The sequence below is a fragment of the Prinia subflava genome, chromosome 1 (assembly GCF_021018805.1).
Source record: "Prinia subflava isolate CZ2003 ecotype Zambia chromosome 1, Cam_Psub_1.2, whole genome shotgun sequence".
Lineage (NCBI taxonomy): Eukaryota > Metazoa > Chordata > Aves > Passeriformes > Cisticolidae > Prinia > Prinia subflava.
Window position 1 is genome coordinate 23,675,581 of NC_086247.1, and position 27,318 is coordinate 23,702,898.

General features: G+C 39.0%; 1 protein-coding gene across 1 annotated transcript; it reads left to right on the plus strand.

Moving 5' to 3' along the window:
* Window positions 1-43: 43 nt before the first annotated feature.
* VIRMA (vir like m6A methyltransferase associated) lies at window positions 44-26,558 on the plus strand. The gene is made up of 24 exons (XM_063391027.1): window positions 44-172; window positions 2,756-2,871; window positions 3,117-3,203; window positions 3,597-3,645; window positions 4,120-4,288; window positions 5,206-5,328; window positions 6,144-6,446; window positions 7,091-8,243; window positions 9,268-9,759; window positions 10,494-10,648; window positions 12,568-12,650; window positions 13,103-13,196; window positions 13,329-13,873; window positions 14,449-14,684; window positions 15,428-15,680; window positions 17,164-17,381; window positions 18,583-18,715; window positions 19,308-19,460; window positions 21,241-21,401; window positions 21,661-21,757; window positions 22,684-22,850; window positions 23,009-23,340; window positions 23,876-24,019; window positions 24,473-26,558. Exons 1-24 carry the CDS (start codon window positions 110-112, stop codon window positions 24,628-24,630), a joined length of 5,484 nt encoding a protein of 1,827 aa, XP_063247097.1. The 5' UTR covers window positions 44-109; the 3' UTR covers window positions 24,631-26,558.
* The last annotated feature ends 760 nt before the right edge of the window (window positions 26,559-27,318 follow it).

Below are 27,318 nucleotides of genomic sequence, written 5' to 3' on the forward strand. Positions count from 1 at the left end.
GCCCCGCCCCTCGGCCCCACCCCTCGGCCCCGCCCCTCGGCCCCGCCCGCGCTCGCGGCCCGGAAGCGCCGGCGCGCGCCGGAAGCGCGTCCCCCGCGGCCCGGCCAAGATGGCGGCGGATGCCGCCACCGAGCTGCTGTTCCTGGACACGTTCAAGCACCAGAGCGCGGAGGTAGAACGGGGTTGGGGTCCGCCTCTCCTCTCACCTTCCTCCTCCTCATCTCCCTTCCCTTGGGCTACTGCCGGCGCCCCCTTACTCGCGCTGAGGCTTCCCGGGCGTGCGGAGCCCGGGCGGGCCCCGGCGGCGGTCGGGCAGGAGCAGCCCGGGGCAGGTGCCCTCAAGGGCGGGCTGCCGCCTCCGTCCCGCCTCGCCTGACACGAAGCCTTGCTCGAGCCGCTGTCCTGGCAGCCCGGGGTGCTGCTGGCAGTGGGCGGGGTTGGTGGGAAAGGAGTGGGGATTTAGAGGTGACGGGGAGTAGAGGCTGGCGGAGAACAAAGAAGATGAGCGTGTTTTGAGAAGGCGATAATGGAAGACGTCGATTAGAGGGCTGTGCCCTGCCGCTTGTGAGATACCTGATGCTCTTGTGTAGCTGATGATGAGGAATGATATTTGTGTGTTTGTGAGATATTCCCTTAGATTTATTCACTTTACACAAAATGAGTATTTCAGGCTCTTTTGGCAGTGGTAGATCGTGCAAATATTGCACTTTGGGGCTGTTGGGATCCTAAGCGTCTTTGAAACTGCTGGTCTTGCAGCAGGTTTGTCCAGGGCTGAGCTCGATGTGCTGTTCAGGGAGGAAGAATGGGAGGGACTGGAAGGAGGAAAGTGATTGTGTACAGTAACGTGAGAAAGACGTGTCAGCTTCAGGGAGTAACTCGACTGTGTTCCTGGATAGGCATTAGGGAAAGAAATTGGAGTATTTTGAGCTCATGCTGCAATGAAATGCAGTTGAAAAGTTATTCAGGAGTCTTATAACTGTCCAGATCAGCTAGGCCCAATTGTGTTTTTAAATCCACTGTTTAGGACAGTGTTAGGCAGGGAATACTACCCAGTGCCATTCCCCTGGGTAGGAAGAGTAGCCCTCTTATTCCTCTCCAGGATGCTATGTTTTCTTGTTGAGCATTCTTTATTGTGTTTTTTTTTTAATCACTTTCTATCATTTTCATTGTTACAAGTGACATTGTGCAAACCTGAACCCGATGTATTTTATGTGGTTGTTCTTCTTTATGTTACGCTAATTCTTCTGTTTTGTGGATTGTGAGCATTGCACTGGAACTTACAGTTCTTGAAAAGTACTGCTGTGTTTCTGAATAAAACTATTTATTTGGCTCAGCTGTGCAGTTTAACTGCTGTTGAGCAGTTCTGATGCAGGGTCTGTTTCAATGTTTTGTAGGAAAAGTGGGTTGAATTCATTTGCTTTTTGGTGATGTTGATACATGGCTGTGAGGGCGTAAGCCTGTACCATTTCAAGAGGAATTTGTCTTTATCTGGGCAATGCTCCTAGGGATGAAGCTCCCCAGAGCAGCTCTTCCTCCAGAAATCTGAGTCTCCTGCATGACTCAGATCTTTTTTAGAGTCACAGATGAGCTCCCACAGCCCTCACTCCGTGCAGGCTGCACTCACCCTGTTCCTGTTTGTGCATCTGTGCTCCCTGTCCTAGCAGGATTCCTTTGGATCCATCTTCTAACACGTCAGCCCACAGGCCAGGATGTTATATTGTGTGCTAAAAAACGTCTGCATAGATTTTTTTTAGAAGACAGTAACACATGCCCAAAACTATATCTTAAAAACTGTTTTTAAAATCCCACTTTGTTTCATTGCTTACTAGCTTTCTTAAAATTTTAGTACTTGTTTTCTGCTGGTTTCATTTGTTTTCTGATTGTGGTGAAAGAGATACATTTCAACAGCAGATCAACTTGTTTTTTGATTTTCATTTTTCAGTTGTGTTAATAGACAGATCAGGGGTTTGGGTTTTTTTTCCCTATCAGTCTGCTAATTCAGCTTGCTAATTGGAAACTGAGCTTCTCAGCTTCTGTTAAGAAAGTCTTTATGTGTTTACAATTGAACATGAAGTTATATATGTGTATTGTTTTATGAGCATATCTATGCTAAAAGTGATGGATAAATGTAATAAGATCTAATGCAGTGAATTCAGTGAGAGATGATGTCCAGCATTAATTATTTAATAGCTGCTACATGGAAAGTCGCTGTAAGTTTGATAACTTTCTAGTTTGCTCAAACACATTTTTGGAGGGTGTAAGAATTCTTGTATTTGTTGTTTCGGTGGTAAACAGAAATGATACTTGCTAAAGGTTTCAGGTGTTGCAAAATTGGAAAAATAAACATCATATGGAATTTTTGTACAGACCTAAAAAAACTGACTTACAGCATTGTTATAATTTTTAATATATTTGAAATACGAAATTTGCAAATTTTTAGAATTACACCACACATACCTTCTGTCTGGGACAGAACAACCTGTTACTGTTTAAAAGATTCTTGCAAATAAAAGTAGTAAACTAAATAAATAAATCAGTAACACTTTCTATGAAAAAATAGTGTTAAATGTATGAAAAGTGTCAAGGTTATATTAAAGCCCCCATTTTTCTGTGTAACAGTGTTTATCAGTGTTTAACATTTTACAGAATTGAATTTTATTCTTAAGATTGCAACATAGTTCCTTAGTAGAGAATACAAGTGCATTGTTGTTTGTGTTTTACGTTTCTTAGACTTTGCTTCTTCTTTGTTTTGTAGCAAAGTACCAATATTGATGTGGTTCGTTTTCCGTGTGTGGTTTACATAAATGAAGTCCGAGTCATTCCTCCAGGAGTGAGAGCTCACACGAGTTTGCCTGACAACAGGGCCTATGGGTGAGTGAAAGATACCAGGTGTCAGATTCAGGAAAACCTTCCTGGTATTTTTTTTGTTGAGCTTTTGTATCTCAATAGACCTTCCTACATAAAAATGTAAAATACATTTATGTGTGTGCTGACCTTGTAATTATTTTGGGACGTTACTTAAACAGTATAATTTGATGGGGTTTTTTCCCTTGGTAGTCCTGCTTACTCTGATAAGGAAATCATCTAATTTAACTTTTCTTCTATTCTGTTCCTAGAGAGACATCTCCCCATTCATTTCAACTGGACTTGTTTTTCAACAATGTCAGCAAACCAAGTGCCCCTGTTTTTGATCGGCTGGGAAGGTAAGTTCTTGCAAGATTAGTGGATGACTTCATTATCTACCTTTTCTTCCTGAAAATCTTTGTAGTGCAGAGAATGCACAACAGAAAATCATGTATCTCTGATAACTTTCACGTTTACTTTGGATTTTGCTAGTTTGTGTTCTTATTCTTTTCCTCTGACCTGTTTGGAAGGATAGAGGTTTATGCTTAAAGTAAGAAAAGTTTTGGTTATTTTTAAATGTACAGAGCCCATATATATTAATGCAAAGAATTCTGTAGGAAGAAGTGATTTTTCACTCTTGTATGTATTTGTTCAGTGTTTCATTGTTGGCTTGTGTGATTATTTGCTCTGTTTTATTTCTGTAAACATGCTGTATATTGATGAAAACTGACTTTGTATCTTTCATTTAACAGCCTTGAATATGATGAAAACACTTCAATTATTTTCAGGCCCAATGCAAAGGTAATGCAGTGCCATTTAAACCTCTTCTTTCCCTGCATATCTGTCATTTAGGTGTAAATGGTTTCATGTGGTATGTTAGTACTGCATAAAGTGTTTATTGTTTCAAACCTGACCCTAAAACCTGCCTGTAGTTTAGATGCTCTTTCATTTAGATTCTTCTTGTGGTTTTTCGGTTTTTTGGGGGTTTTTTTGTTGTTGGTTTTTTTTTTTCATTAATACCGTGTAGTAGATTAGGGATCTATCTAGTAAGTGTATATACTGCAAGGAATTTAATGCTTTTAGAGGAAGATTATTTATTGCAATGGCTGCTATGTTTAACATTTTCTCAAAATGTGGGATAAAGAGGTATTTTAATGTTGGATTTTTCTTTTGGCTTTTACACAGATACTGATACAGTGATACTAGAGTTGACTGTTTTGAACTTGTCTTTAAGTGCTTTTTCTTTTTTCTTTTTTTTTTTTTTTAAATCAACAGGTCAACACAGATGGATTGGTTCTGAGAGGGTGGTACAACTGTCTGACTTTGGCAATATATGGCTCAGTTGACAGGGTAATAACTCATGAGAGAGAGTCACCTCCTCCACCACCCCCTCCCCCTCCACCTCCCCAGCAACAGCCTGGGTTGAAGAGGAATCCAAAACATGGTGAGTCTTGGGAGAAGACAGAGATTTTTTTGTTTTACAAATCAGTGTTACAGTATCTCATCAGAAAAACAAATCCCCAGTTCTTCCACATTTTAGATTACAGTGACTTTCATTTTTCTTCATTATGTCTTTAGTTTCTTATTTTCTTCTAGATTTATATTGAATGGTTTTAAGTAGGGTCTCATCTGGTGCTTTTATGAGAGTGGTTTATTTGATCTGTTGCTAGTTACTTTGGATGGTCATAATGCAGTTAAACTTGTGTGAACTCTTTACAATGTAGATGATTGGAATATTAAAAAAACAGTGATAAGAAAAGTATTAAAATCATAACAAGAAAATTTCACAGTCATAGTTAACTTTGCCCATCTGACTTGTATGAAATACATGACAGAAGAGTGCTCAGCACTGGTTTTAGACCAGCCATGAAAGGAATCCATGGTTAAGTTTCTGCTTCAATTTTGGTTTTAGATTTAAAATCAGAACTATTGTTCAAAGTATGGCTAGAAGATTGCAAAATTTGAGTGCTATATGTAGTAAAAACAATTGTAAACCATAAAAACCATTTGAGTAAAGTGTAAACTTTTCTTTTAAAAGCAATTCAGATATTATTGATAGAGTTAAATATGAGTAATGTCAAAACCAAAATTGGCAATTACTCATGTAGTTTTAAAGAAGTATTACATAAGAAAATCAATAGTGTTAATAAGCTTGTTTATTGATGTAGTTCTTGTTTACATCAAAAATTACTTAATCAAAAGTGACTTTAGAAAGTTGCCTCATGTAATGCAGAATATAGATAAAATAAAAGCTGAGCAATTGGATTCCTCAGTCAAAAGTAGCATTGAAACCCAACAATTTTCTGCTTTTATTCCTGTGGTTTCATTAAATGCAAGTTTTTATTTTCCCAAAAAATATAGTTGATGGAGAGAAAGAAGACCAATTCAATGGCAGTCCTCCAAGACCACAACCCAGGGGACCAAGGACACCTCCAGGCCCTCCTCCTCCTGATGATGATGAGGATGAACCTATGCCAGTGTCAGGTAAAATGAGAAGAGACTGTGTTTTATTTGCTGCATGTCACTGCTTAGAGGAGTCAAAATTCTGTGTTCCTGCCCAGTGTGAAGTTTGTTATCTGCTGTTACTTCTGCTGGACAGATTCAGTTTTAGGAAAGGGATTTGGGAAAAAAATGTTTTTGCTTTGTTAAATTGCATAATTTTAAAAGATAGTAGATGGAGAATATTGGCTGTTGACCAATACACTATTGAACATGCTGCTCATGTTTTACATAATTGTTCTGTTGGCTCTGGTGTCCATTGTCCTTCATTATTTTGCAGCATCTGCTGAGTTACCTTGTCTCTATATTGGTTAAAAGCACCAAGAACTCTGCATGTTCGTAGTCTTACTGAGCTAAGTGATTGTGTTCAGTCAAATCACGTGAACATTTTCAAGATGCTTTTTTGTATCCCTAGTAGATGTGATGCAGAAACTTAAAACATGTATACTGCCATTAAAGACAGTAAAAATATTTCTATAAATACATTAGCAAAAAAAAAGTGAGCTTAGGAGAATCTCTTTTATTCAGTGCAAGGGGATACATGGTGACAAAGGATGTGGAAAAGGCTGAGGTAGTTAATGACTTCTTTGCCTCAGTCTTTAAAAGGAAGATCAGTTACTCTCCAGGTACCCTGGGCTGGAAGACAGACACGGGGCAGATGAACCCTTAATAATCAAGGAGGGAATGGCCAGCCCAAGTGTTTGAGGCCAGATGGGATGCACTCATAGGACCAGTCCTGTTTAGTATCTTTGGAATTCAGAGAAGTGCTCTTATTTCTAGAACTCTGTATTTGTTTTTAGTGGTTGGGGAAAAAGAAGATGATGTGGACCATAGGGAGGATTACTTTGAGCCGATTTCCCCCGATCGAACATCCATTCATCAAGAAAGCCAATATTCCGATGATGGAGAAGCAGAGGAAGATCAGCCAGAAGAAGGGGATGATGATGATGACGTGGATGTTGAGGAGGAGGAGGATGAGGACGACGACGACGATGATGATGATGATGGTCATACAGTAGAGAGTATTGCTGATGAGGAAGAAGAGGAGGAGGAGGAAGATGATGAAGATGAAGAAGAGGGTGAAGAGGAGGAAGAAGGTGATGGTAAGCTGTAAAGAGATTATTAAAAAAAATTGAGGTTTATGAAATTTTGATGGCAGGTCCTTCATGATGAGTATGTGCAAAGGGATCTGAATATTTTTCCCTTGGTTATTGCAACATTGTCTTATTTGTAGTCGTGACATCTCTCAAGAGGAGTATTTTGCTGTGGAATATTTATACCTTTATAGTAAAACTTTCCATAAATACGGGAAAATAGATACAGTTGAATCGGTGAGAATGAACATTTAATCTTGTTGTGTTTTCTTTAAAAATATAGGAAAGTGGTGAAAGATTATATCTTCAGTAAAAACCAAATTAAGTTGTTTATGTAACAAAGTTAGTCATCATCTTCTTGTATTACTTAAAAAATCCCACCTATATCTATGCAAAAATTTCAGGCTAGAAGTTTTTTTGCTTTATACTTTCTCTTAAATGACTCCATTATTACATAAAAAAACCCTGTCAGATGGGACTTTCCACTCATACCTTGAAAGAAAGGCAGCTTTTTGTATGTTAGTGTGTGATTGTTCTCTAGCTAGTAATATTTGTGTAAAATGAATTGCTACTTTGTATTTGGAAGATATTTTCTGCAGTTATGAACTGGTTTATTCATAACTGATTTGGTAACTTAATCTTTCTCTTTTTAGGAGATGATGGCTATGAGCAGATTTCAAGTGATGAAGATGTAATTGCTGATCTGGAACGTGAAACATTTAAGTATCCAAGCTTTGATATTGAATATACTCCTGAGGATCTGGCATCTGTGCCTCCTGTGACATATGAACCTTTTGAAAAGGAGCTCGGACCGCTTTTATACTTCAGCTGCCCTTACAAGACTGTATTTGAAAATGAAGTTGTTAAAATAAAAGATCAAGAACCAGAAAAAGAAAATTCAGGGGCAGTGGAAGGCCCAGTTAAATTAACTGAACTGTTGGAATTATACCAAGAGGAAAGAGGTGCAAAGTGGGTCACTGCATTAGAAGAAATTCCAAGTTTAATAGTAAAAGAATTGAGCTACCTGCTGGTGAAAGACACAAAGCAAGGCTATATTACCCAGCTAGTAGACTGGACCCTGCAAGCTTTAAACCTCCAGGTGGCTCTCAAACAGCCCATTGCTTTGAATGTGCGACAACTCAAAGCTGGGACAAAGTTGGTGTCTTCATTAGCAGAATGTGGGACTCAAGGAATAACGGCACTCTTGCAGGCAGGAGTTATTAATGTGTTGTTTGAACTCTTGTTTGCAGATCACGTATCATCCTCCCTTAAACTTAATGCTTTTAAAGCTTTGGATAGTGTCATTAGTATGACTGAGGGAATGGAAATGTTTCTAAGAGGTGGCACAGATGTACATGAAAAAAGTGGTTATCAGAAACTCCTGGAACTCATACTGTTAGATCAGACTGTGCGAGTTGTTACAGCTGGTTCTGCAATTCTCCAGAAATGTCACTTCTATGAGATTCTGTCAGACATTAAAAAGGTGGTTGATCAGTTAGCAGAGAGCACCCCTCCTCTTCCTAATCACACAGAGCCAGAACAGGACCAGGACTTGGCAGGACTTGAAAGAACCAACCAAGAATATGAAAATGATGTGGAGGCTCCTATGGACATGGATCATCTTTTGGAATCTTCTAATATAAGCGAAGGAGAGATGGAAAAACTTGTTAGTCTTCTTGAAGAGATCTTCCATTTGATGGAAACTGCTCCTCATACAATGATCCAGCCACCTGTGAAATCTTTCCCTACCATGGCACGCATTACAGGCCCTCCAGAGAGGGATGATCCTTACCCTGTCCTGTTTAGGTATGGCAGTTGCAAATTCAGTTTCTAGAGTGTATTTCCTCCAGATTGATAGAGATATACTTCAAGGGTCACTTTTTTGAATAACACTTTGCTAGACATTTCACTTAATTCTTTATTCTAGATTCCAGACTGTGCATATAAGGTCTGAGAGAGTTTGATAAGTTAATGTACCTGTTATTTTGCTGGCTTTCAATCAACCTAGAATGCATGTAGCCAGTTAACATCTCCTTATTTCTGGTGATGTGCTCGCCCTTCAGTTGTGTCCATAGATGCTGACCAGTTATGCTAGGTGCTGTCCAGTTTGAAATCTAGAGTGTTTCATTTGACATCTTGGAACATTTCTATGTGTATGGATAAAATAGGTCTGGAATTCCTCAGTCTACATGTTGAGGTGGCAAGATGCAAACCAGCCTCAGATTCATGAAGAGGTCATGCAGTTGTGTCTCTGTAGCTCACTTTGACAGCACAGGCAGAGGACCTGAGGCCTGCCTTCAGCCAGTTAAAACATCCTATGAGTTCTTACTCTGTTAGCAAGTTTCAGCCTAGAAAGTATTTCTCTAAATGCTGACAGATTACTTTGATAGCAGTGGTGTAGGTCATGGCTGAATATAAGCATTGACTTGCAGAGAGTCTTCAGAAATTGCCTGCTACATATGCTATAATGATTGATTTCTTAGCTAAATCATTGAATCTGGCATTGATGACGATTCAGATGCAGCAAATTTAATAAAATACAGTGTCCTGTTTTGTGTGTAGATATGGTTGAGGATTTTTTTTTGTTTGGGTTTTTTTGTGGAGATCAGAATTTTAGGACTTATTTCTTGTAAATAGTATAGCAGTTACATTTTGTAAGGTTTAAATTTTGTGCTTATTTCACAATTAGTTATTATTTCTCGTAGTCCACAGAGCAATAAGTACTGAAGTTAGAAGATACATAGTTTTATATAATGTTATTATGCAGTGTTGACAAATATTTGTAGCATTGCTGATTATTTTCCTGGTTTTGGTTTGTTCTTTTTTCCAGATATCTTCACAGTCACCATTTCTTGGAATGCATTACTTTGCTGCTGTCTCTTCCGGTGACAGGTGCACATCCAGGTGTGCTTCAGGCTATCCGAGACATACTGCGTTTCCTGGCACAGTCACAGAAGGGTCTTCTGTTCTTTATTTCCGAGCACGAAGCAACAAACTTGCTGGTCAGAGCACTTTGTCAGTTTTCTGATGCAGATCAAGAGGAGGGTCTGCAGTCAGATGGTGCCAATGAGGACACGTTTGCCCTGTGGCTCCTGCATTCAACACAGACATTGCAGTGCATTTCAGAATTGTTCTGCCACTTCCAGCGGTGCACAGCCAGCGAGGAGACTGACCACTCAGACCTGCTGGGAACACTTCACAACCTCTACTTGATCACCTTTAACCCTGTGGGAAGATCTGCTGTGGCTCATGTATTCAGCCTGGAAAAAAATCTCCAAAGCCTTATTACTTTAATGGAGTACTATTCCAAAGAAGCTTTAGGGTAATGTATGCATTTATTTATTTCCTTTAGTTTTTTATTTTAAAAGTATCTATTTTTTATAAATAATTCAATCAATCTAAAATATTTTTCTTTTATATCCCGATGTTTTTATTTAAAACCAAAGCAATTTCCAAGTAGAAGTATGTAATACAAATCAAGCCTGTCATTTATAATCAGGTACTTAATACCCCAAATATGTGTAGGTCATCGGCAAAGTTCTTGTAATATATGTAGGGCAAACTTCTGGTTATGTGAAAAAATCAGTAAGTAGGCAGTTTTCATACTGCCTGTGAAGCAAGCAAAAGGCTTGACTGGGTACAAAGAATACTGCACACTACTCTGGAGTGGGAACCTCTCAGTTCTTGAAGTTCTTGTACACATTAAATGCAGTCATTTAACGTTAAATGCAGGGACAGGCAGTTGTACTACTTTAGGTCGCAGTGATTTTAAAATGATTTGTGAAACAGATGAAATTATGTAAAAATATTTGCATGCCACTTGACTGGATCTCATGGTTTGTTGATGCTGAAATAAATATGAATGTGTATAATGTGGCAGAAAGTGTCCACTTACAAAAGCACAGTAGGAAATTGTTTGGGTTTCTTTCATTGATTGTAGGGCGATCCTTGTTGAAGGTAAGAGTTCTACAGGTAGATTTTTAGGGGTCAGATAATGAAAATCTAACAAATCCAGTTGTATTAGCTGAGCTCTAAAGGAAATCCTTGTTGTTTCAGAGACTCAAAGTCTAAGAAGTCAGTTGCTTATAATTATGCCTGCATCCTTGTTTTGCTGGTGGTACAATCTTCCAGTGATGTCCAAATGCTGGAACAGCATTCAGCACCTTTGCTGAAGCTTTGTAAAGCAGACGAAAATAACACCAAGTTGCAAGGTACAGTATGTGTAATTATCAACTGAATTGTTTGAATGTATAGAAGAAATCTTTTTTTATATGACTAATTGGTGCTTCACAGTTGTCTGGCTTGGATAATGAAATTACTTTTCCAGTTGCATCTGATTAGTTGAGTCACTGAGATAATACACTTTTTTTTTTTCTGTTAATGAGGGTTAAATAGGAAATTATTTATAGTTAAATTATTTTTCAAGTAAAATAGCTACCATGAATTTTGGATAATTACAGGAAGCTTGAAGTTACTCAAACTGTGTTGATGATAGGGAGCAGATTTCTGTAAAAGTGGACTAACTAGTCAGTGTGCTGAGTCTTATTTTTGTTTACTATTGCTTATTGTTCTGGTTTAACCCCCACTGCACACTAAGTACCACACCACTGTTGCTCACTCCCCCACCCACCCCCAGTGGGATGAGGAGGAAAATCAGGGGAAAACAAGCAAAACTCATGGATTAAGATAAGAAGTTAAATAATTTAAAAAGTAACATATAATAATGCTAATGATAGCAACGATAATAATTGTAATAAAAAGGGGAGAAGAGATAAAACCCAAGAAAACAAGTGATGCACAGTGCAATTGCTCACCTGCTGATCAATGCCCGGCCCTCCCCAAGCAGTGATCAGCCCCTTCCAGGCAACTCCCATTTTTCATACTGAACATGATATCCTGTGATACAGAATATCCCTTTAGATAGTTTGGGGCTGTTCTCCTGGCTGTGCTTCCTCCCAGCTTCTTGCAGAGCTCTTTACTCACACAGCATGAGACAATGAAAGTTCTTGATTTAGGGTAAGCACTGCTTAGCAACAACCAAAACATCAATGTGTTATCCATGTTATTCTCATGCTGAATCCAAACCACAGCACTGAGGAGGAGGAAAACAAGCTCTATCCCAACTGGAACCAGGACAGTGAGGTAGTCTGACAGGATCTTTACTAATAAGTAATCCTGGGATTGTTTTAAGGTACCTGGGCAGCCACAGTCCATGTTACCCTGTTACTACATCTTTTGATGTCCAAGCTGTGTCTTGGTGTGTTCCCAGCTTGTGTTGACTTACAGATTAGGCCTGGGACACAGAAAAACCCTGCTGGGGATTATTCTGACACCTCAACATTGAAACCCTGATGTCAAAAGTTGTTCTGCACTGTTAACCGGCTCATAAAGACATACCAGTATTTTCTTGCAAAACTTAATTGTACTGAAAGAAATCGGAATTCTTCAAAGTTATAGTTTAAATCTCCCCTCTCTCGTGCCCTTATTTTTACTCCTTACCTAATCATCATGTTGCTTCATGAGAAGCAGGGCTAGTTTATTAAACCAAATCATGAAATCAGCCATCAATTCATATCCTTGATCTTCATGTTCTTATAAGTATTTTCAGGAACAATGGTTTTTAAGTCTTTAAATCTCTTATCCCAGGAACCTGGGATTTTCAGGTTATTCTAGGCTAAGAGAGAGACTGATAATCTGTAAGCACTTCTAGCATGAGAGCAGTGCAGGGCAGAGATTGGCTCTGTTTGGGCACTTAATAGAAGTTTTGTACTCACTTTGTAATAAGCTGTTCTGTACATTTAAGGGGAATGTGTTTTGGTTATTTTCTTTAGCTGACAGTGCCCCTTAGTGTCTTCTTTAAAAAGTGTTTAATTACAGATAATGCAGATAATGAGATGAAAATTAATTGTCTTCAGATTGACTTGAGCCAAATTTTGTCTGTGTGCATAATATATATTGCCTGTCCTGAAGTTCTATTTTTGTTGATGCTTTTCAGCTGGCTACAGCTGCACTGTGTGCCCCACAAATTTCACACCTGGCTTTAGTACCTATTGTGTAAATTAAGTGTATTTTGATTGAAAAAGGTTTTATGATCACAGATTCACTGACTTAAGTCCTTTTTTTTTCCCAGAGCTCAGCAAGTGGCTTGAACCTTTGAAAAATCTTAGATTTGAAATAAATTGTATTCCAAATCTTATTGAATATATCAAACAGGTCAGTAAAATACAGGTAGATGCTATCTTTTATTTATATTCTATAAGCTTAGACCTTTTGTTGTCTGATATTTTTTCTTTGATATGTACTAACATATGATATTTAAAAACACATACTGTTATTCAAAAGAGATGTTTCTGTTAAAGCTTATGATCAAGTCTGGGTCTTGCACTATTATATTTATCGAAACAAAATCTAAGGTAAATATGTGATGCAAAGACCTAATTATTTAAATCTTTCTGCTTCCTGTAAATCAGAATGCAAATATTGATTGCTTTTTTTTTTGTTTCTGTCTTATTTATGACTTCTTACCAAAAGGTGAAATAATTAGATTTTGTGACATACCTACAGTAACTAAATACAGAATTTGAAAAGTAAATGGCAATATACTCATAAAGTCCTTCCTCGTAATACAGACTCATTCCTTTTTTCTTTTTCTCTTCCCCTAAAAGAATATTGACAGTCTGATGACCCCAGATGGAGTTGGTCTTCCCACTGCACTTCGTGTTCTTTGTCATATTGCATGTCCACCACCTCTGGTAGAAGGTATGGCTGATGTATTTGTACAGCTTGAAGTGCAAACCTTTTCTGAGTCTTCTGCTTAAACCTGGCTAAAGTGTAACTGTGATTGCCCAGGAGAAATCAGAAATACAGAAATGTTATTTCTTTTCTGTACAGGTCAACAGAAAGACCTTAAATGGAATCTTGCAGTTATTCAGCTCTTCTCCTCTGAGGGGATGGACACCTTCATCCGGGTGTTGCAGAAGCTGAACAGCATCCTCATTCAGCCTTGGCGTCTCCACGTCAACATGGGCACCACGCTGCACAGAGTCACTACCATTTCCATGGCCCGCTGCACGCTGACACTCCTGAAAACAATGCTGACAGAGCTGCTGAGGGGCGGCTCCTTTGAATTCAAGGACATGCGTGTTCCTGCAGCACTTGTTTCTCTACACATGCTCCTCTGCTCTATTCCTCTCTCAGGCCGCTTAGATAGCGATGAACAAAGGATCCAGAATGACATTGTTGATATCTTACTGACTTTCACACAAGGTGTTAATGAAAAACTTACCATTTCTGAGGAAACTCTGGCGAACAATACGTGGTCTTTAATGCTGAAGGAAGTTCTCTCTTCAATTTTGAGAATTCCTGAAGGCTTTTTCTCTGGACTTATATTGCTTTCAGAATTGCTGCCTCTTCCACTGCCCATGCAGACTACTCAGGTATAACTTAGATGTTTTTAGTTTTTAAAGAATTTTTACTTATATATAACCCTTTGATCATTTTTGTAGTGGTGGAAAGAACAGATATGTGAAACAATGAATTAAAGTTGTTGTAAAGCATTTGTGCTCATACAGATTCTTTGTAGATAAGTCTTTCAGCAGAAACAAAATTGGTATTATTTGGAGCATTTTTCTTAGGTTAGCAGTCATATGTTCTTTTGTCCCTTGTGAGATTATGTAGACTCCTGTTCTGTTACTTAAATGACTGTCTCTAAGCTTTTGACTTAACTCTGAATGCTGAACTTGGTATATTCAGGCTCTTCTTTCTTTTGTCATGGATCTTGAATTTGTGATCTTTAATACGTAAGCATAAAAAGTGTGTGACAATCCGTGCTCCTGAAGGAATACCTCATTTGCTGGCTCACACCCTGTCATTTGATGACAATGAAAATTGGATTCCATGTTTTTAATGAGGACAGTACTTGTACTTCGTCTTTGTTTATACATTGTGGTAGAATTCAGGTCTTATCATGAAAATTGACAGGAAAAACCCTCCTGCCCTTCTGTTCCTGCAGGTAATTGAAGCCCATGATATTGCAGTGGCACTCAACACCAGGAAGCTGTGGAGCATGCACCTCCACGTGCAGGCCAAGCTGATCCAAGAGATCGTTCGCTCCTTCTCGGGCTCGTCTTGCCAGCCCATCCAGCACATGTTGAGGCGGATTTGTGTTCAGCTGTGTGACTTGGCTTCACCCACTGCTCTTCTCATCATGAGGACGGTATTGGATCTAATTGTAGAAGACCTCCAAAGGTATTTTTGTTTTCTCTTACTGAGATTTCATTAAAGAACTGTTAAATTCACCTTGCTTCTGCACAGTAGATTTCTTAGAAGGAGGAAAATGCTTTGGAGATATTATTCATTATGGGCTGAATGAATTCTCATTCCGGTGCTATATGCTGTGTCCTGATAATGCTTAAGATTGCCAGAGAACCAGCTCGTACCTCTTAAGTTTTGATGTGGACAGTTTCATGTTGCACATTTATGGTAAATATTTTAGGAAGATTTTCTTCAGGCTGGCCTTGCAAAGCCTCATCTCACCTGTGAATTGCTTTGAAGGACCTGTATGACATAAATGAGAAGAGTAGGCCAGTAAAGTTTGCTATACTGGGATTACATATGTGTGTACATGTTTGTAAACTGGAGGAAGTTGAATGATACAGGTTCAGAGGGTTTTGAAACTGAGTGCTCTTTCTTTAAAGCATAATTATCCACTTAGATATTGTTTATATAACAGCATATTTATCTTATACAATTAGATGCCCTACAGTATGTTAAATACATAATAGATTAATTAATGATGTGACCAGAAGTTCTTCAGTGAAAGTTGAGCAGTTTTCAAAAAATAAATGGAACTGTAAGGTTAAGTATGCAAACTAGGTGCATTTTTTCTAAAATGCAGAATTATATGACTCCTGTGATGGTTGTAAACTATAAAAATAGTTTCTTAGATTACTTTAAAACAGCTTTTTCACAGTGCACTGATACTCTTTCAGCAACACAGAAGATAAAGAGAAACAGTACACTGGACAGACCACTCGACTGCTTGCTTTATTGGATGCCCTGGCTTCACATAAAGCTTGTAAATTGGCTATTTTGCATCTTATCAATGGAAATACTAAAGGAGAGGAAAAGTATGCAGAGGTTTTCCAGGAGCTCTTGGCTTTGATGCGATCAGCTGGTGACAATGTCACTCATCAACAGTGTGCTGAATATGTAACTTCCCTTTTGCAGTCCCTCTGTGATCAGGTATTTGCTATATTTAATGCATAATGTGTGTTGATTATTGTAGGAGACAAATTAAATGAGGTTGTTTCTTAAGTACCCCTTTTTTTTCCCAAAATTTAAAAAAAGAATCAACATTGTTAAAACATGGACAGTGTGCATGGTTGGCTACTTTAGCAGATGTGCTGCCTTCTTGTTCTTGAATGTAAATACTTTGCATTTTATGACATGTCCTCTGCATTATATCCACTGTTCTGGTAGCTCATTAGAGACCAGAAACTGAATGGCACAAACATTTCCTGTCCCATCAGTTGAGAGAGGGATGCCATTTTTCCGTGTGGGCCCCTGACAAAACTTGAGCTGTCATGTTCACTTCTTACCTAGTTAAATAAATATGTATCTCTTAGTGGTCTAACTGAAACCTCTTGAAAATGTATTCCAAATATAAAGATATGTATGCTATACTGGTACTGTAAAACTCCTCCATTAAAAAAAGCAGAAGTTACTAGAGCAAGGTAAGAAATTTTAGTTGAAAATTGATTCATAGACTGGCCCTGTAGTTTCTCATTAATATGTGCACATATTTGCATGTCATTATTTGTCTCACTAGTGTACGTATTTATTTGGTCTAATGCTTACCCAGTTACACGAAAGACATTTGGATGTTGTTGGTCAGTACAGATAATCAGCCTTTGCATATAAACAAGATCTCTCTATCTGTACAAACTCATTGGGAAATTCAATCTTGTTTTATTTTATGTAAAATTTTATGTAAAATATGGAAGTGACAGAAGGTCCTAATCTTCTTAGATGGTAACTGCAGCCTCTTAATTTTCACAGAACTACAGAATCAAAGGATATCTAAAACTAAACCATGACTAAGAGTGTCATCCAGATGCTCTCTGAGCTCTGACAGGCTTCTTGCCTAATCACTTCCCTGAGGACCCTGTTCCAGTGACTGACCAGTCTCTCAGTGAAGAACCTTTTCCTAATGCCCAGCCTGAATGTCCCTTGATGCAGCTTCATCCCATTTCCCCGTATCCTGTTGCTGGTCACCAGAGGAAGGAGAGCACCTGCCCCTCTGCTGCTCCCCTTAAGGCACTCCTAGGTAGCTGTGAGGTCACCCCTCAGCCTTCTCTTCTCCAGGCTGAACCAGTCAAGAAGCATCAGCCTCTTTGACCAGTGTTTTTGAGATTGAGGGACACATTGACTATCTAGGCAGGAAACAGTGTGTGTTACCCAGTGACTCTCTGGCTTTAATTTTAGCTCTCCTATGATATTTCAGAATTTGAAGCTTTCATGTTTTAGAAGTAAATATTTGTAACCTTTAACAGAACTGAACAAAAAGGATACTCTAGATTAGTATTTTGCTGGTCAGTAATAATCGAAGTACTGGAATAAGATCATAAAGGTATAGTGAAAGAACCCAGTGCTTCATGTGTGGTTTATGTTTACTGTAGGCATACAGAATGCATTTTTACTATATGTATAATAATCATTCTTTTAGGATATTGCACTTATTTTACCAAGTTCATCAGAAGGCTCTGTGTCTGAATTAGAGCAGCTTTCCAACTCCTTACCAAGCAAAGAGCTAATGCCCTTAATTTGTGACTGTCTGATGGAAACATTAACGAATTCTGAGAGCAGTTACAGCTGTCTGCTGACATGCATCCGAACAATGATGTTCCTGACAGAGCATGACTATGGCTTCTACCACTTGAAGAGGTATGGTATTTTATGATCTCACTGACAGCTTAAAATTGTTTAAAACTGTAGTGTGAAATAATTTCCTACATGCTTAGTAGAAAATGTTGAGGATAAGGCACCTAAGCTTTTGTTTCCCTTTGGGGCTTCAGTGTTTTACTCAGTATTTTAGTCTTCCTTTGCCTTCTGAATAATTTCTGCAGTATGAATACAGAAGTGCTTCGTTTCAAAAAGGAGACATAGCATTGAAAACAGGTTTGTACATTCTGTTTCTGCACTCCAAGACTGGAGGATTAGATTGAGATATAGTGCTCTTGTTCTTTCCCTTTTGAGACACTCAAAGAGCTCTCATCTGGAACACTGGAGAACTGTCGGCAATTCCTCTGTTTTTATGGGATTCAGTTTGCACTTCCCCAAGTGTTCTGACCTCCAGACAATTAAGGCTTTTGAAATGAGTTGGTTTTTCCAAACTATTTTTGTTAAGTCCACTCGCTTTGAACAGAATGTATATATATATATATAGATAGCTATAGATGTATTGGACAATATTGTTTTGACACTTGATTCTTTGTCCTGTATTCGGACTCATTTCTGTTTGCTGAAGTTGAAGTGCAGAGGCAAAAAGGTGAGGTTTGCAGAGAGAAAAAGGGGCTGTGTCAATACAAGATTGTTCAAAACACTTTAAATCATGCTGTTGGATGTAAGAAGCCATACAACCAGCAATGAAAAATTAGCAAATTACAGATGCTGTTCTTTCTATGATCCTGTGTGTCCAGCTGTCAGCTTCATTGCACAGCCTTGCTATTTCTGTTCATGCTGCCTTGACAGTTTGTTTTCTGCAGTTAGGCATCATGGGATGGAGTGAAATTGCAGCTGCAAGCATGATCCTGCTTCATATGTAAGGTCCTTGTGCAAGCACATATTTCTGTACTTCAGTCTTTTTTCTGCTAAAGATGAAAATGTAATTTCTTGAATGTTTTGGAGGTGGTATATATAGCTGTATATGTGCAGTCTGAAATATCTGCAGACAGTACTGGTGCAAACAGGAGTAGTACAGGGAAAATAATGAAGTTCCAGTTTTGTAATCAAGGCTGAACTTGATAATTGTAAAATTTGCCAAGTTGATTTTGCATATATATTGTTTTCTTACAACCAGTTATGGTGGAATGGTCACAGTGTATGTAGTAATAAAGTATTTTCCCTCTTTTTGTTTTTAAAACAGCTCTCTAAGAAAACACAGCAATGCTCTGTACACGGTATTAAAGCGAGTAATAACTAGTTTCAGCAAAGACACGGGTGAGCTGGCCTCTTCATTTTTGGATTTTATGCGACAGATTCTCAACTCTGATACGCTGGTAAGTGAATATGTATTGAATGCTGAAACTCAGCTGCACTTCTCTGAAATCTGCAGTGTGAGACATTCAGGAACAATTATTGCAGAAAGCAGGTGATTCTGCAGATTGCTGGGGTGAGACTTTTCTTTCAGTAATGTTAGTGCCATCTTTAGTTTTTAATGAAATCTGTGAAAGCCAGGCAGGATGTGTGTTTAGTAAAAAAGAGGGTTTTTCAGTAGGAAGAATGGCCTTTCAGTTCATACTGATTTCTTAAGTGAACAGTATGCTGTGGTATCTCAGTTCTAGATTCACAGCATCCTGTTAGAGAGCTGCTGTATTGACATGTAGTAATGAAAGAATTATAAAATATTTGTCAATTCTGTGATACAGACCTCATCTTGTACAGAAAAGGGTTGCATTTGTCTTGATGAAGTATATAAACTTGCCTGTTGAAGTGTCCTTTGTTAAAATAATTTACATCATATGTTTTTAAATCAAGAGAGAACTCATTTTGCTAGATTTGCTCTAATGTGTGCTTGAATTCAAAGCAGTTTGCAATCCAGAAGTACTGAACATTTATGAGTACTTGTTCCCCAACTGTCAAATGTTTCAGGGATGTTGTGGAGATGATGGAAGCCTTATGGAAACAGATGGATCCCATTCAGGCAGAACACTGGGTCTTACCACTGCAGAGTTAAAACATCTACTGCAGAACAAAGAAGAGACCCCAGAAAGCCTGCTTCTTGATCTGGAGAAACATGTTATGGTAAAAGAATTCAAACAATCAGGTTGATGTTGCAGTTTTCTATTAGCACATCCAAAGAGCCCAGGCAGTTAACAGTATCGTGGAAGGCAGCGCATGCCTACAAGCAGAGGGTGTCGGGTAGTGGTGAAGTAGATCATTAATGTAATAAACAGGAACCCCACCTTAGCAGTGGCTCAGTGTTACTGGTGACTGGTAACAAGTGGAATTAATACTTCGAGATGGATATTGTTGGATGTTTTCATCAGAGGCCTGAACAGTGGATTCAGTGACTTTGTGAATGTCAGTGGGATGGGGGATGAGGGTGAGTAATCTACCATTTAGCAAACTCTCAATCCAGAGAGACCTCAATAAATGCTTTAGGATTGATTTAGCAGAATGTGTGGTTCATTAGGAAAAATGCAAAGGTCTGCAGTGAAAGCAGGCTAATCCCATGCCTTGTTGCAGGCTGGACTGAAAGGGCCAGGTTATGTTGGTTGATAGGTTAAATGTGGGCTGACAGTGCATGGTCACTAGAAACAGGTGAGTGTGTTCTGAGCCATCCTGGAAGGAGCATGGTCAGCACATCCAGAGGCCTTGTTGTCTCCCTCCATGAGATGCTGCTGAACTCTCATGTGGAGCATTGTGTTCACCTTTGACCAGCCTTGCTCTCTCACCTGTTGTGGAGAGACGTGGGGAAGCTGGAGGGGCTTTTACCAAGTTGGTCAGGGACCTAGAGCACATGTGCTAGAGAGAGAGGAGGAAGAAGCTGGGCTTGTTTAGCCTGAAGGTGAAGAGGGCTCAGGAGCTATTTCAGAGTTTGCCACAGCTGACTGGGGAGACAGCAACAAAGATGATTGAATCAAACTTCTTTTGGTAATTCCAGATGATAAATCAAGAGGCAATGACCCCAAGTTGTGGCTTCAGAGATTCAGGTTGATATTAGCCAAAAAAAAAAATTAATCACGGAGAGAGAAATGAAGCACTGAACAGAGTGGGGCTCTGTTTATATGCACTAAAACATTAAATTAATAGAATATAGACTTAATATTATCTAAATTTTATAAAACTTAATCTTACTAAAACTTTAAAGTAACTTAAATTTAACAGAGTGGGGCTGTGGTTCTCTATCACTGGAACTTTTTTTAGATGTGACTGGATAAAGTTGTGGCTGACCTGATTTGGCTTTGATGATAGTCCTGCTTCAAGCAGTGATGGTGGGGACTGGACTAGAGGACATGCAGAATTCAGTGCATCCAGCTTTTCTGTGGTTATAATTGCAAACTTAACTATAGTATTCAAATATGATTCTGTGTAACTGATGGCAGCTATGCAGTAGTAGGTGGTGAATTTAGGAGAGTCCATGAAACATTTGCTCTACAGCCTATTGATCACAAATGCCCTTCAAGTGCTGTATTCCCTGCTGTCCCTTCCCTGGCTGCCTACAGCTATTAGGTAAGAAATTAAAAGCCACAATTGATCTGAATGAGGAACAGCAGGACATTGGAACACTTATACAGAGAGCTTCTTAAATAAAACCTGGGGCAGTGTCTTCCTTGAGACTGTTATAAAGGAAGTTGCATCATCTGGGAATGAAACCTAGAATGTGCATGTGGTGACGTGGTTTATTTAATACCACACCTAGGAGCTCTCTGCTGTTGTGTAGTCAGGTGTCTTAGTGTCACTATTTGTGGCTGGACAGAGTGTTGTGCAGTACCTCCCCCTTTTTTTTCAATAAATAAGCAAAACATTATTCCTTCTCTGAGGAGGGGAAAAAATTCTGACTTGTTCTGTGTTGACACAGGATCATTCTAAAGAAGACGATGGCCTCGAATCCTTACTGGACAACATTGTTGGAGTAAGACAGATGTTGGAATCAGCAGGTGACTCTTGTCCACTGAGTGACCAAGATGTTGAGCCTACTCTTTCTGCACCAGACTCTCTTCAGAATTTGTTTAACAATAGGTAAAATGCTTGAGTGTGTCATCAGTCTACCTGTGATTTGAGAAAATGGAGTGATTTATGCATATGTAAATTAAGTATATTAAAAGCAGGATCTAAAGAGCACTGTTGTCACTACTACCCACCAGTCCCACTGTATTAAATGTCATGTGAGTATCAAGGGCAAGGCAGCAGTGTTCACCCCAGGTTCTGTGCTGCTGTGTAGACTTGCAGTAGGTTATGGTTCATAACCAAACAGGCCTTTGGCATTGTTTTGTTGTAGGACTACGTACGTGTTGGCAGATGTGATGGATGACCAGCTGAAGTCCATGTGGTTCTCACCCTTTCAGGCTGAAGAAATAGACACTGACCTGGATATGGTAAAGGGCTTCATTAACGTATCTGAAGTGGATTTAAAAATGAGGGTTAATCTGAAATAGTAGCATCAGAAACTCATATGGCCAAATGGTTTGTTTTCCTGAGCTCACCTTTCCAACTTGACCCAGACAGGGAGGTTGACATTTGTTAAAGGGTTTATCAAATGCCTTCTGATTGACTTGGAAGCCACTACAGAATTGGGATCTTTTGCAGTACCCTAGGGGAACAGTGGCTGTTTGTCAGTCCCAAACTACTCTTGCACTGCTGTTGAGGCTTTTCATCAGTTTGTATTAAACATAGAAAAGAATGTGATTCCATTTCTTTTCCTTGCTTGTCTTCTGTCATTGCAGTAATATCCACAAGAGCTCAATACCTTCACTTTTTTTATTTAAATATTTGCACTGTGACAAAAGTGGCAAACATGGCAGTAGTAAATGAAACTACGTGCACAAAAGCTTTTCACAGTTTTTGAAACTTTTATAATCTAAACTTTAAAGCTAATAGTGAAAAATACAGTAGCATTCCTGGTTTTTTAGAACTTAGGAATTAGCAGTGTCTAAATTTCTTGTGTGAAAAATAATCAGTTTCTGTTGACTTCATTTCCCTAATTCTTTTTTAGTTTTACTCTTTTAATTTATGTGCAAAGATAGTTATGTTTTAATTTCTTAAGCAAAACCAAAACTGTATAAAAGTGACATTAATAAATTTATAGGATTGTAGCTTAAGCAAGAGAATTGTCCCACTGCAGGTCAGTAAGTGATCAGACAGATGCCCATATTTGAGAGCTATGCCCTTCACTCCTTCTGTGTTCCGATCTGTCAAGATAATTTTGCTGCAGCTCTGCTACATAATTTGTTTTGTTACTGTTAGGTTGGGGTTTTTTTGAGGTGCTGGTAATGACCATTTTGATTAAACACTTTCTCTGAAGGTAAAAGTTGACTTAATTGAACTGTCAGAGAAGGGCTGCAGTGACTTTGACTTGCAAGCTGAATTGGAGAGGTCATTTTTGTCAGAACCATCATCTCCTGGACGCACAAAAACCACGAAAGGGTTCAAGCTCGGCAAGCACAAGCATGAGACCTTCATAACTTCAAGGTAAAAGGAGTTTAATGAGTTGACAATGTCTTCAGCATTGTTTTGTATGTTGTCAAAATGTCAAATACCTTTCAAATTGCATCTCCAGCGTGGAGAATGCCTGACCGTCAGTAGCACAGTGTTACATTAGCTAACTAAATCATGGTTTGTCATGACAGTGGGAAATCAGAGTACATAGAGCCTGCAAAGAGAGCTCATGTTGTGCCACCACCCAGAGGAAGAGGAAGGGGAGGATTTGGACAAGGAATTCGACCGCACGATATCTTCCGTCAGAGGAAGCAGAACACAAGCAGGCCACCCTCCATGCACGTGGATGATTTTGTTGCTGCAGAGAGCAAAGAAGTGGTTGCTCCAGATGGGATACCACCAGCCAAAAGGCCACCAAAAGTGTCACAGAAGATTTCTTCGCGTGGTGGGTTCTCAGGGAATCGTGGAGGACGAGGAGCTTTTCACAGTCAGAACAGGTTCTTTACGCCACCTGCGTCAAAAGGTATGTTGGTTCCTGTGTTAGAACTGGAGTAAATGCATGCTAAAATTGCTTCGGTAATACTAACCCAGTTTCCTAGCAGTTCATCATCCCCAGTGTGAGATCTTCCTGAAGAAATTTCTTTCATACATTGACAAGATCGCATTCCTTTTCCTTCCATCCCATAATTAGGCCAAGTCCTTGCAAAGTACAAACAGAAAATACTTCTATTTATAGAGTTATAAATACTAGGATTTATTTCACCACAGATTCTGAAAGTACAATAGTCTGTATTAATACGCCAGATAATGTGAATTCTTTCAAACTTGCGCCCTTGCCTGATAAATAGATCTGTTCCCTTGATTCTGTGCAGAATGGAGTAGCTTGTAGACTTCAAGTTGGAATACTGCAGGTATGTTGATGCAGAGTATCTTGGTCTATTGAAGGCTGTAAATATTATGTTACCACCCTGAGTATTGTAAAGATTGAAAGGAAAAAAAAACCGCCAAAGCCAGTGATGTTTGCTCAACGGTGTGTTGGTTTTTCTCTCCCTATCTAGGAAATTACAGTCGCCGTGAAGGTGCTCGAGGCTCGAGTTGGAGCGCACAGAGTACGCCCAGGGGAACCTACAATGACACTAGAGGTGGTCAAAGCAATTTTAACAGGGGTCCACTGCCACCACTGAGACCATTAAGTTCAGCAGGTACATGGTATTCATATGGGCATCGAACTGTAGAGAATTCCTTGAATTTCATTTTTGCTTTACAAATGAAACCATGCAAGGATGCTGCAGACACCTTGAAATTCAGCAAATGTTTTAAGCATATATGAACAGTTGTCACTGAGACTGTCAGATACGTGCTTTCGTACGAACTGCCCTGTAACCCATAAAACTTGCTGAATTGAACACTTGATCGCAGAATCTTAATTTTGCACTCAGACTTTTGTCATTCGATTGTCTTCGTACCTCCATGGTAATCGTAGCGCAATTAAAGCAGCAATGCTTGCCTAAAAGAAAAGTGAAAATTAAAAGGAGGAAACAGACGCTGTTTGTATCTCATCCTGATTTTGTTTCTTACGCTTTCGCAGCAGCTACTCCGCCTAGGGCTTTTTTTTTTTTTTTTTTCCAACTGAGTATACTTTTCTTTGCTTTAAGGCTACCGACCGAGTCCTCGCGATCGTGCTTCCAGAGGCCGTGGAGGAATTGGACCGTCTTGGACAAGTGCTAATAGTAGTAGCAGTGGTGGCTCAAGAGGGAAATTTGTTAGTGGAGGCAGTGGAAGAGGTCGGCATGTACGTTCCTTCACACGATAAAATAAGACCTAATGGTGGAACAGCTCAACCTTGTGGACTTCTGAGAAGATGACAAAGAAAGCAGCATCACTAATGGACCAATTCAGAGCTTCTGGTATCTAGAGGACACCAAGAGAATATTTTTGTCTGAAGAAAAAGCTTTTGTTTGATACAAGACTTGAAATTTCAATAAAATTCAAGACTTTTTGTGTACAGTTGTAAAATTTTTGTTCCTTTTGCAAGACTGTTTCTTTTTTTTTTGTGGATTTCAGTAGACAGTACTCAGTAAAGCACCTCTTTGAGTTAAGGCTTGAAGGACTTCTTAAATATTCATTGTGCCAAAAGAAAGGTGCAAGTGTTTTGTGTGTGACTTGTTACTGCAAGAAAATTAAAAACTATGTCTGTAAGACAATTTTGGTTTTTTCCTCTCAGGTTTAGAGCCATTAGCCCTTTTCTTCCTTTTTTTTTTTTGTTAGCTGGTCTGGGTTATTAATGAATGATGTGTATCTCCCAACAGATGAAGTAGCCAATGATAGAAGAATGACTAAAAGCAATTAATCTGTTAAAGAATACAAACATAAATGTAATTTTTGTAGGTTTTGTTGTACATCTTGGGTAATGAGAAACTTCCAAGTCTCGCACCAGGTAAAATCTGAATAAAATCTGTCTCTAGCTTCAGGGAGAGTAAGTCAACATTCCATCACTTACTTTACAATCCAGCTCCTGCATTAGGAGCACAAGTGTTATTTCATTGGACAGCAGTCTATACTGCAGTTAAAAAGGCAAGATAGTCATACCCTCAGAGGATTACCTGGATACCTGGAGTTAATTTGTTGCCTGCCTGTCCTCTGCCTAACATATTGAGGAGAGATCAGAGACACAGGTATATAGCCTGAGCAACCATGTAGTGAGGTAGTGATGTTAAACCTTGTCAATAAAGAGTTGGAGTTTTGTTCCTGTGATTAGACTGAGATGCAGTGCAAAAGGAACAACTGTGAGGAGTAGGAATTCATAAAGAAATGTCACTACTGGATTAAATTCTGAATGTATTTTCATATTGAATTCAGTTAAGTAAGGTTTTATGTGTTTGCATTCCTCTGGGCTCCATTGGTTTGAGAGAATTAACAGATTTTCAGTAGCCATTGCATTTTTGGACAGGGTGGGGTGTGGTAGCCTAAAGGCCACATGCAATCTTTGCAGATGAGCTCTGCTGTCAGACTTTGATTTTCACTTATGCTTGGTCTTTTGACATTACAGAAGTGCTTCAGAGGGGTCTTACTCTACTTAAATACGGCCCAATTCTTGGTTTATGTGATTTGGATTTCTTTTGGACAGCTTGTCTGCCTAGACTCATGAACTGAACACCCTAATTTAAATGTTTCCAAAGTATGGTAATACCTTGAATTGAAATTATTTAACCTTGATACTGCCTGACTAAATGAAGTAGGTTTTCATTTGATACACAGAAGGCCCCTATTAGCTGTATTTCTTCTGTGTGGAGGCTCTGTGCCTCTGCTTGGGAGGTGACTGAATAACCTATGCAAGTGGGAAACAACCATGAATTGACTGGGTGCACCTCCAGGGAACAACAGCAGTTCATAAAGGGTTCATCCTTATTTAAAATAACATGGACAGATTTGGATTGGAAACCAAACAATTTTCTGAATGGTAAAATAACAGGGAGATGTAATTTTACTAATAATTATGATGACTAAAATGGGTGGAGCTTTCACAGGCATTTCTGTTATTAATGCTATTTTTTTAAGGAGCACTGCATAAATATTTTTGAAGCTGACTCACTCCTTTATACCATGTGTTCAAGGTGGTTTTATTTTTTTAGAAATGTTCCTGTTTTTGAAACTAGCAGGGATTTAAATCATTTGGTTCTTGTCAGGGAATTTGAAATGAAAAGTAAAGTGTTAGGCATGGAATAAATATGTAAATATTCAGTATTGGTTCTTCAGAGTTTAAAATACAGAGCATGTCACGTTAGTAATTTTCAAACTAGGAGGAATTAAAGGGTTGGTTACATTAGTGTATGAAAGCTCTGAAATCTGTAAATTTAGATGAACTTGAAAAAATGTGTATATCATGTTTTTGGTTTGGGGTTTTGGTTTTTTTTTTAATACTAATGAATTTAGTTCTGTGACCCACTTTGCATTCAAAGTGTTTCCTTTCATGGATAAATTCTGCATGAAATAATGCTGTTCAAAATGCAGGTGTTAGTTGGTTTGCTCTTTAAAAGGGGAACGCTACCACGTTTAAATGAAAGTGTTCGATTTTTCTTTTGATACTCTGGCTAAAAAAAAGACATTTTCAAGTTTTGTTTCCTGACTGGAGGACCAGGAAGTTGCTAACTTTAGAGACTCCTGTGCTTGCTCGATGAGCAGAACAGTGGGAGGAGGGTGAGGCAGAGATCTCCAGTGAAGCAGGGACAAAGGCACCGTTTGTGTGTGGCATTAAAGGTGAGACAAGTTGTGTGCATTTGGTTTTGCTTCCATGATCTTTAGCTGCTGTGCAGTGTGTAATGTGGCTGAGGGTCAGATGCACATGGAGAGGTGTAGGAGATGAAAAGGTTATCAGCCCAGATCCTGGGCTGGTCTCTGGTTGTGCCATGTTGGCTTTCAGCCTTTTTTTGTTCTGCTGAGTAAGTTCTCCATCAGGTAAGAGAATGTGTCTAGACAGTGAAGGCAGAGGACTGCATGCAGC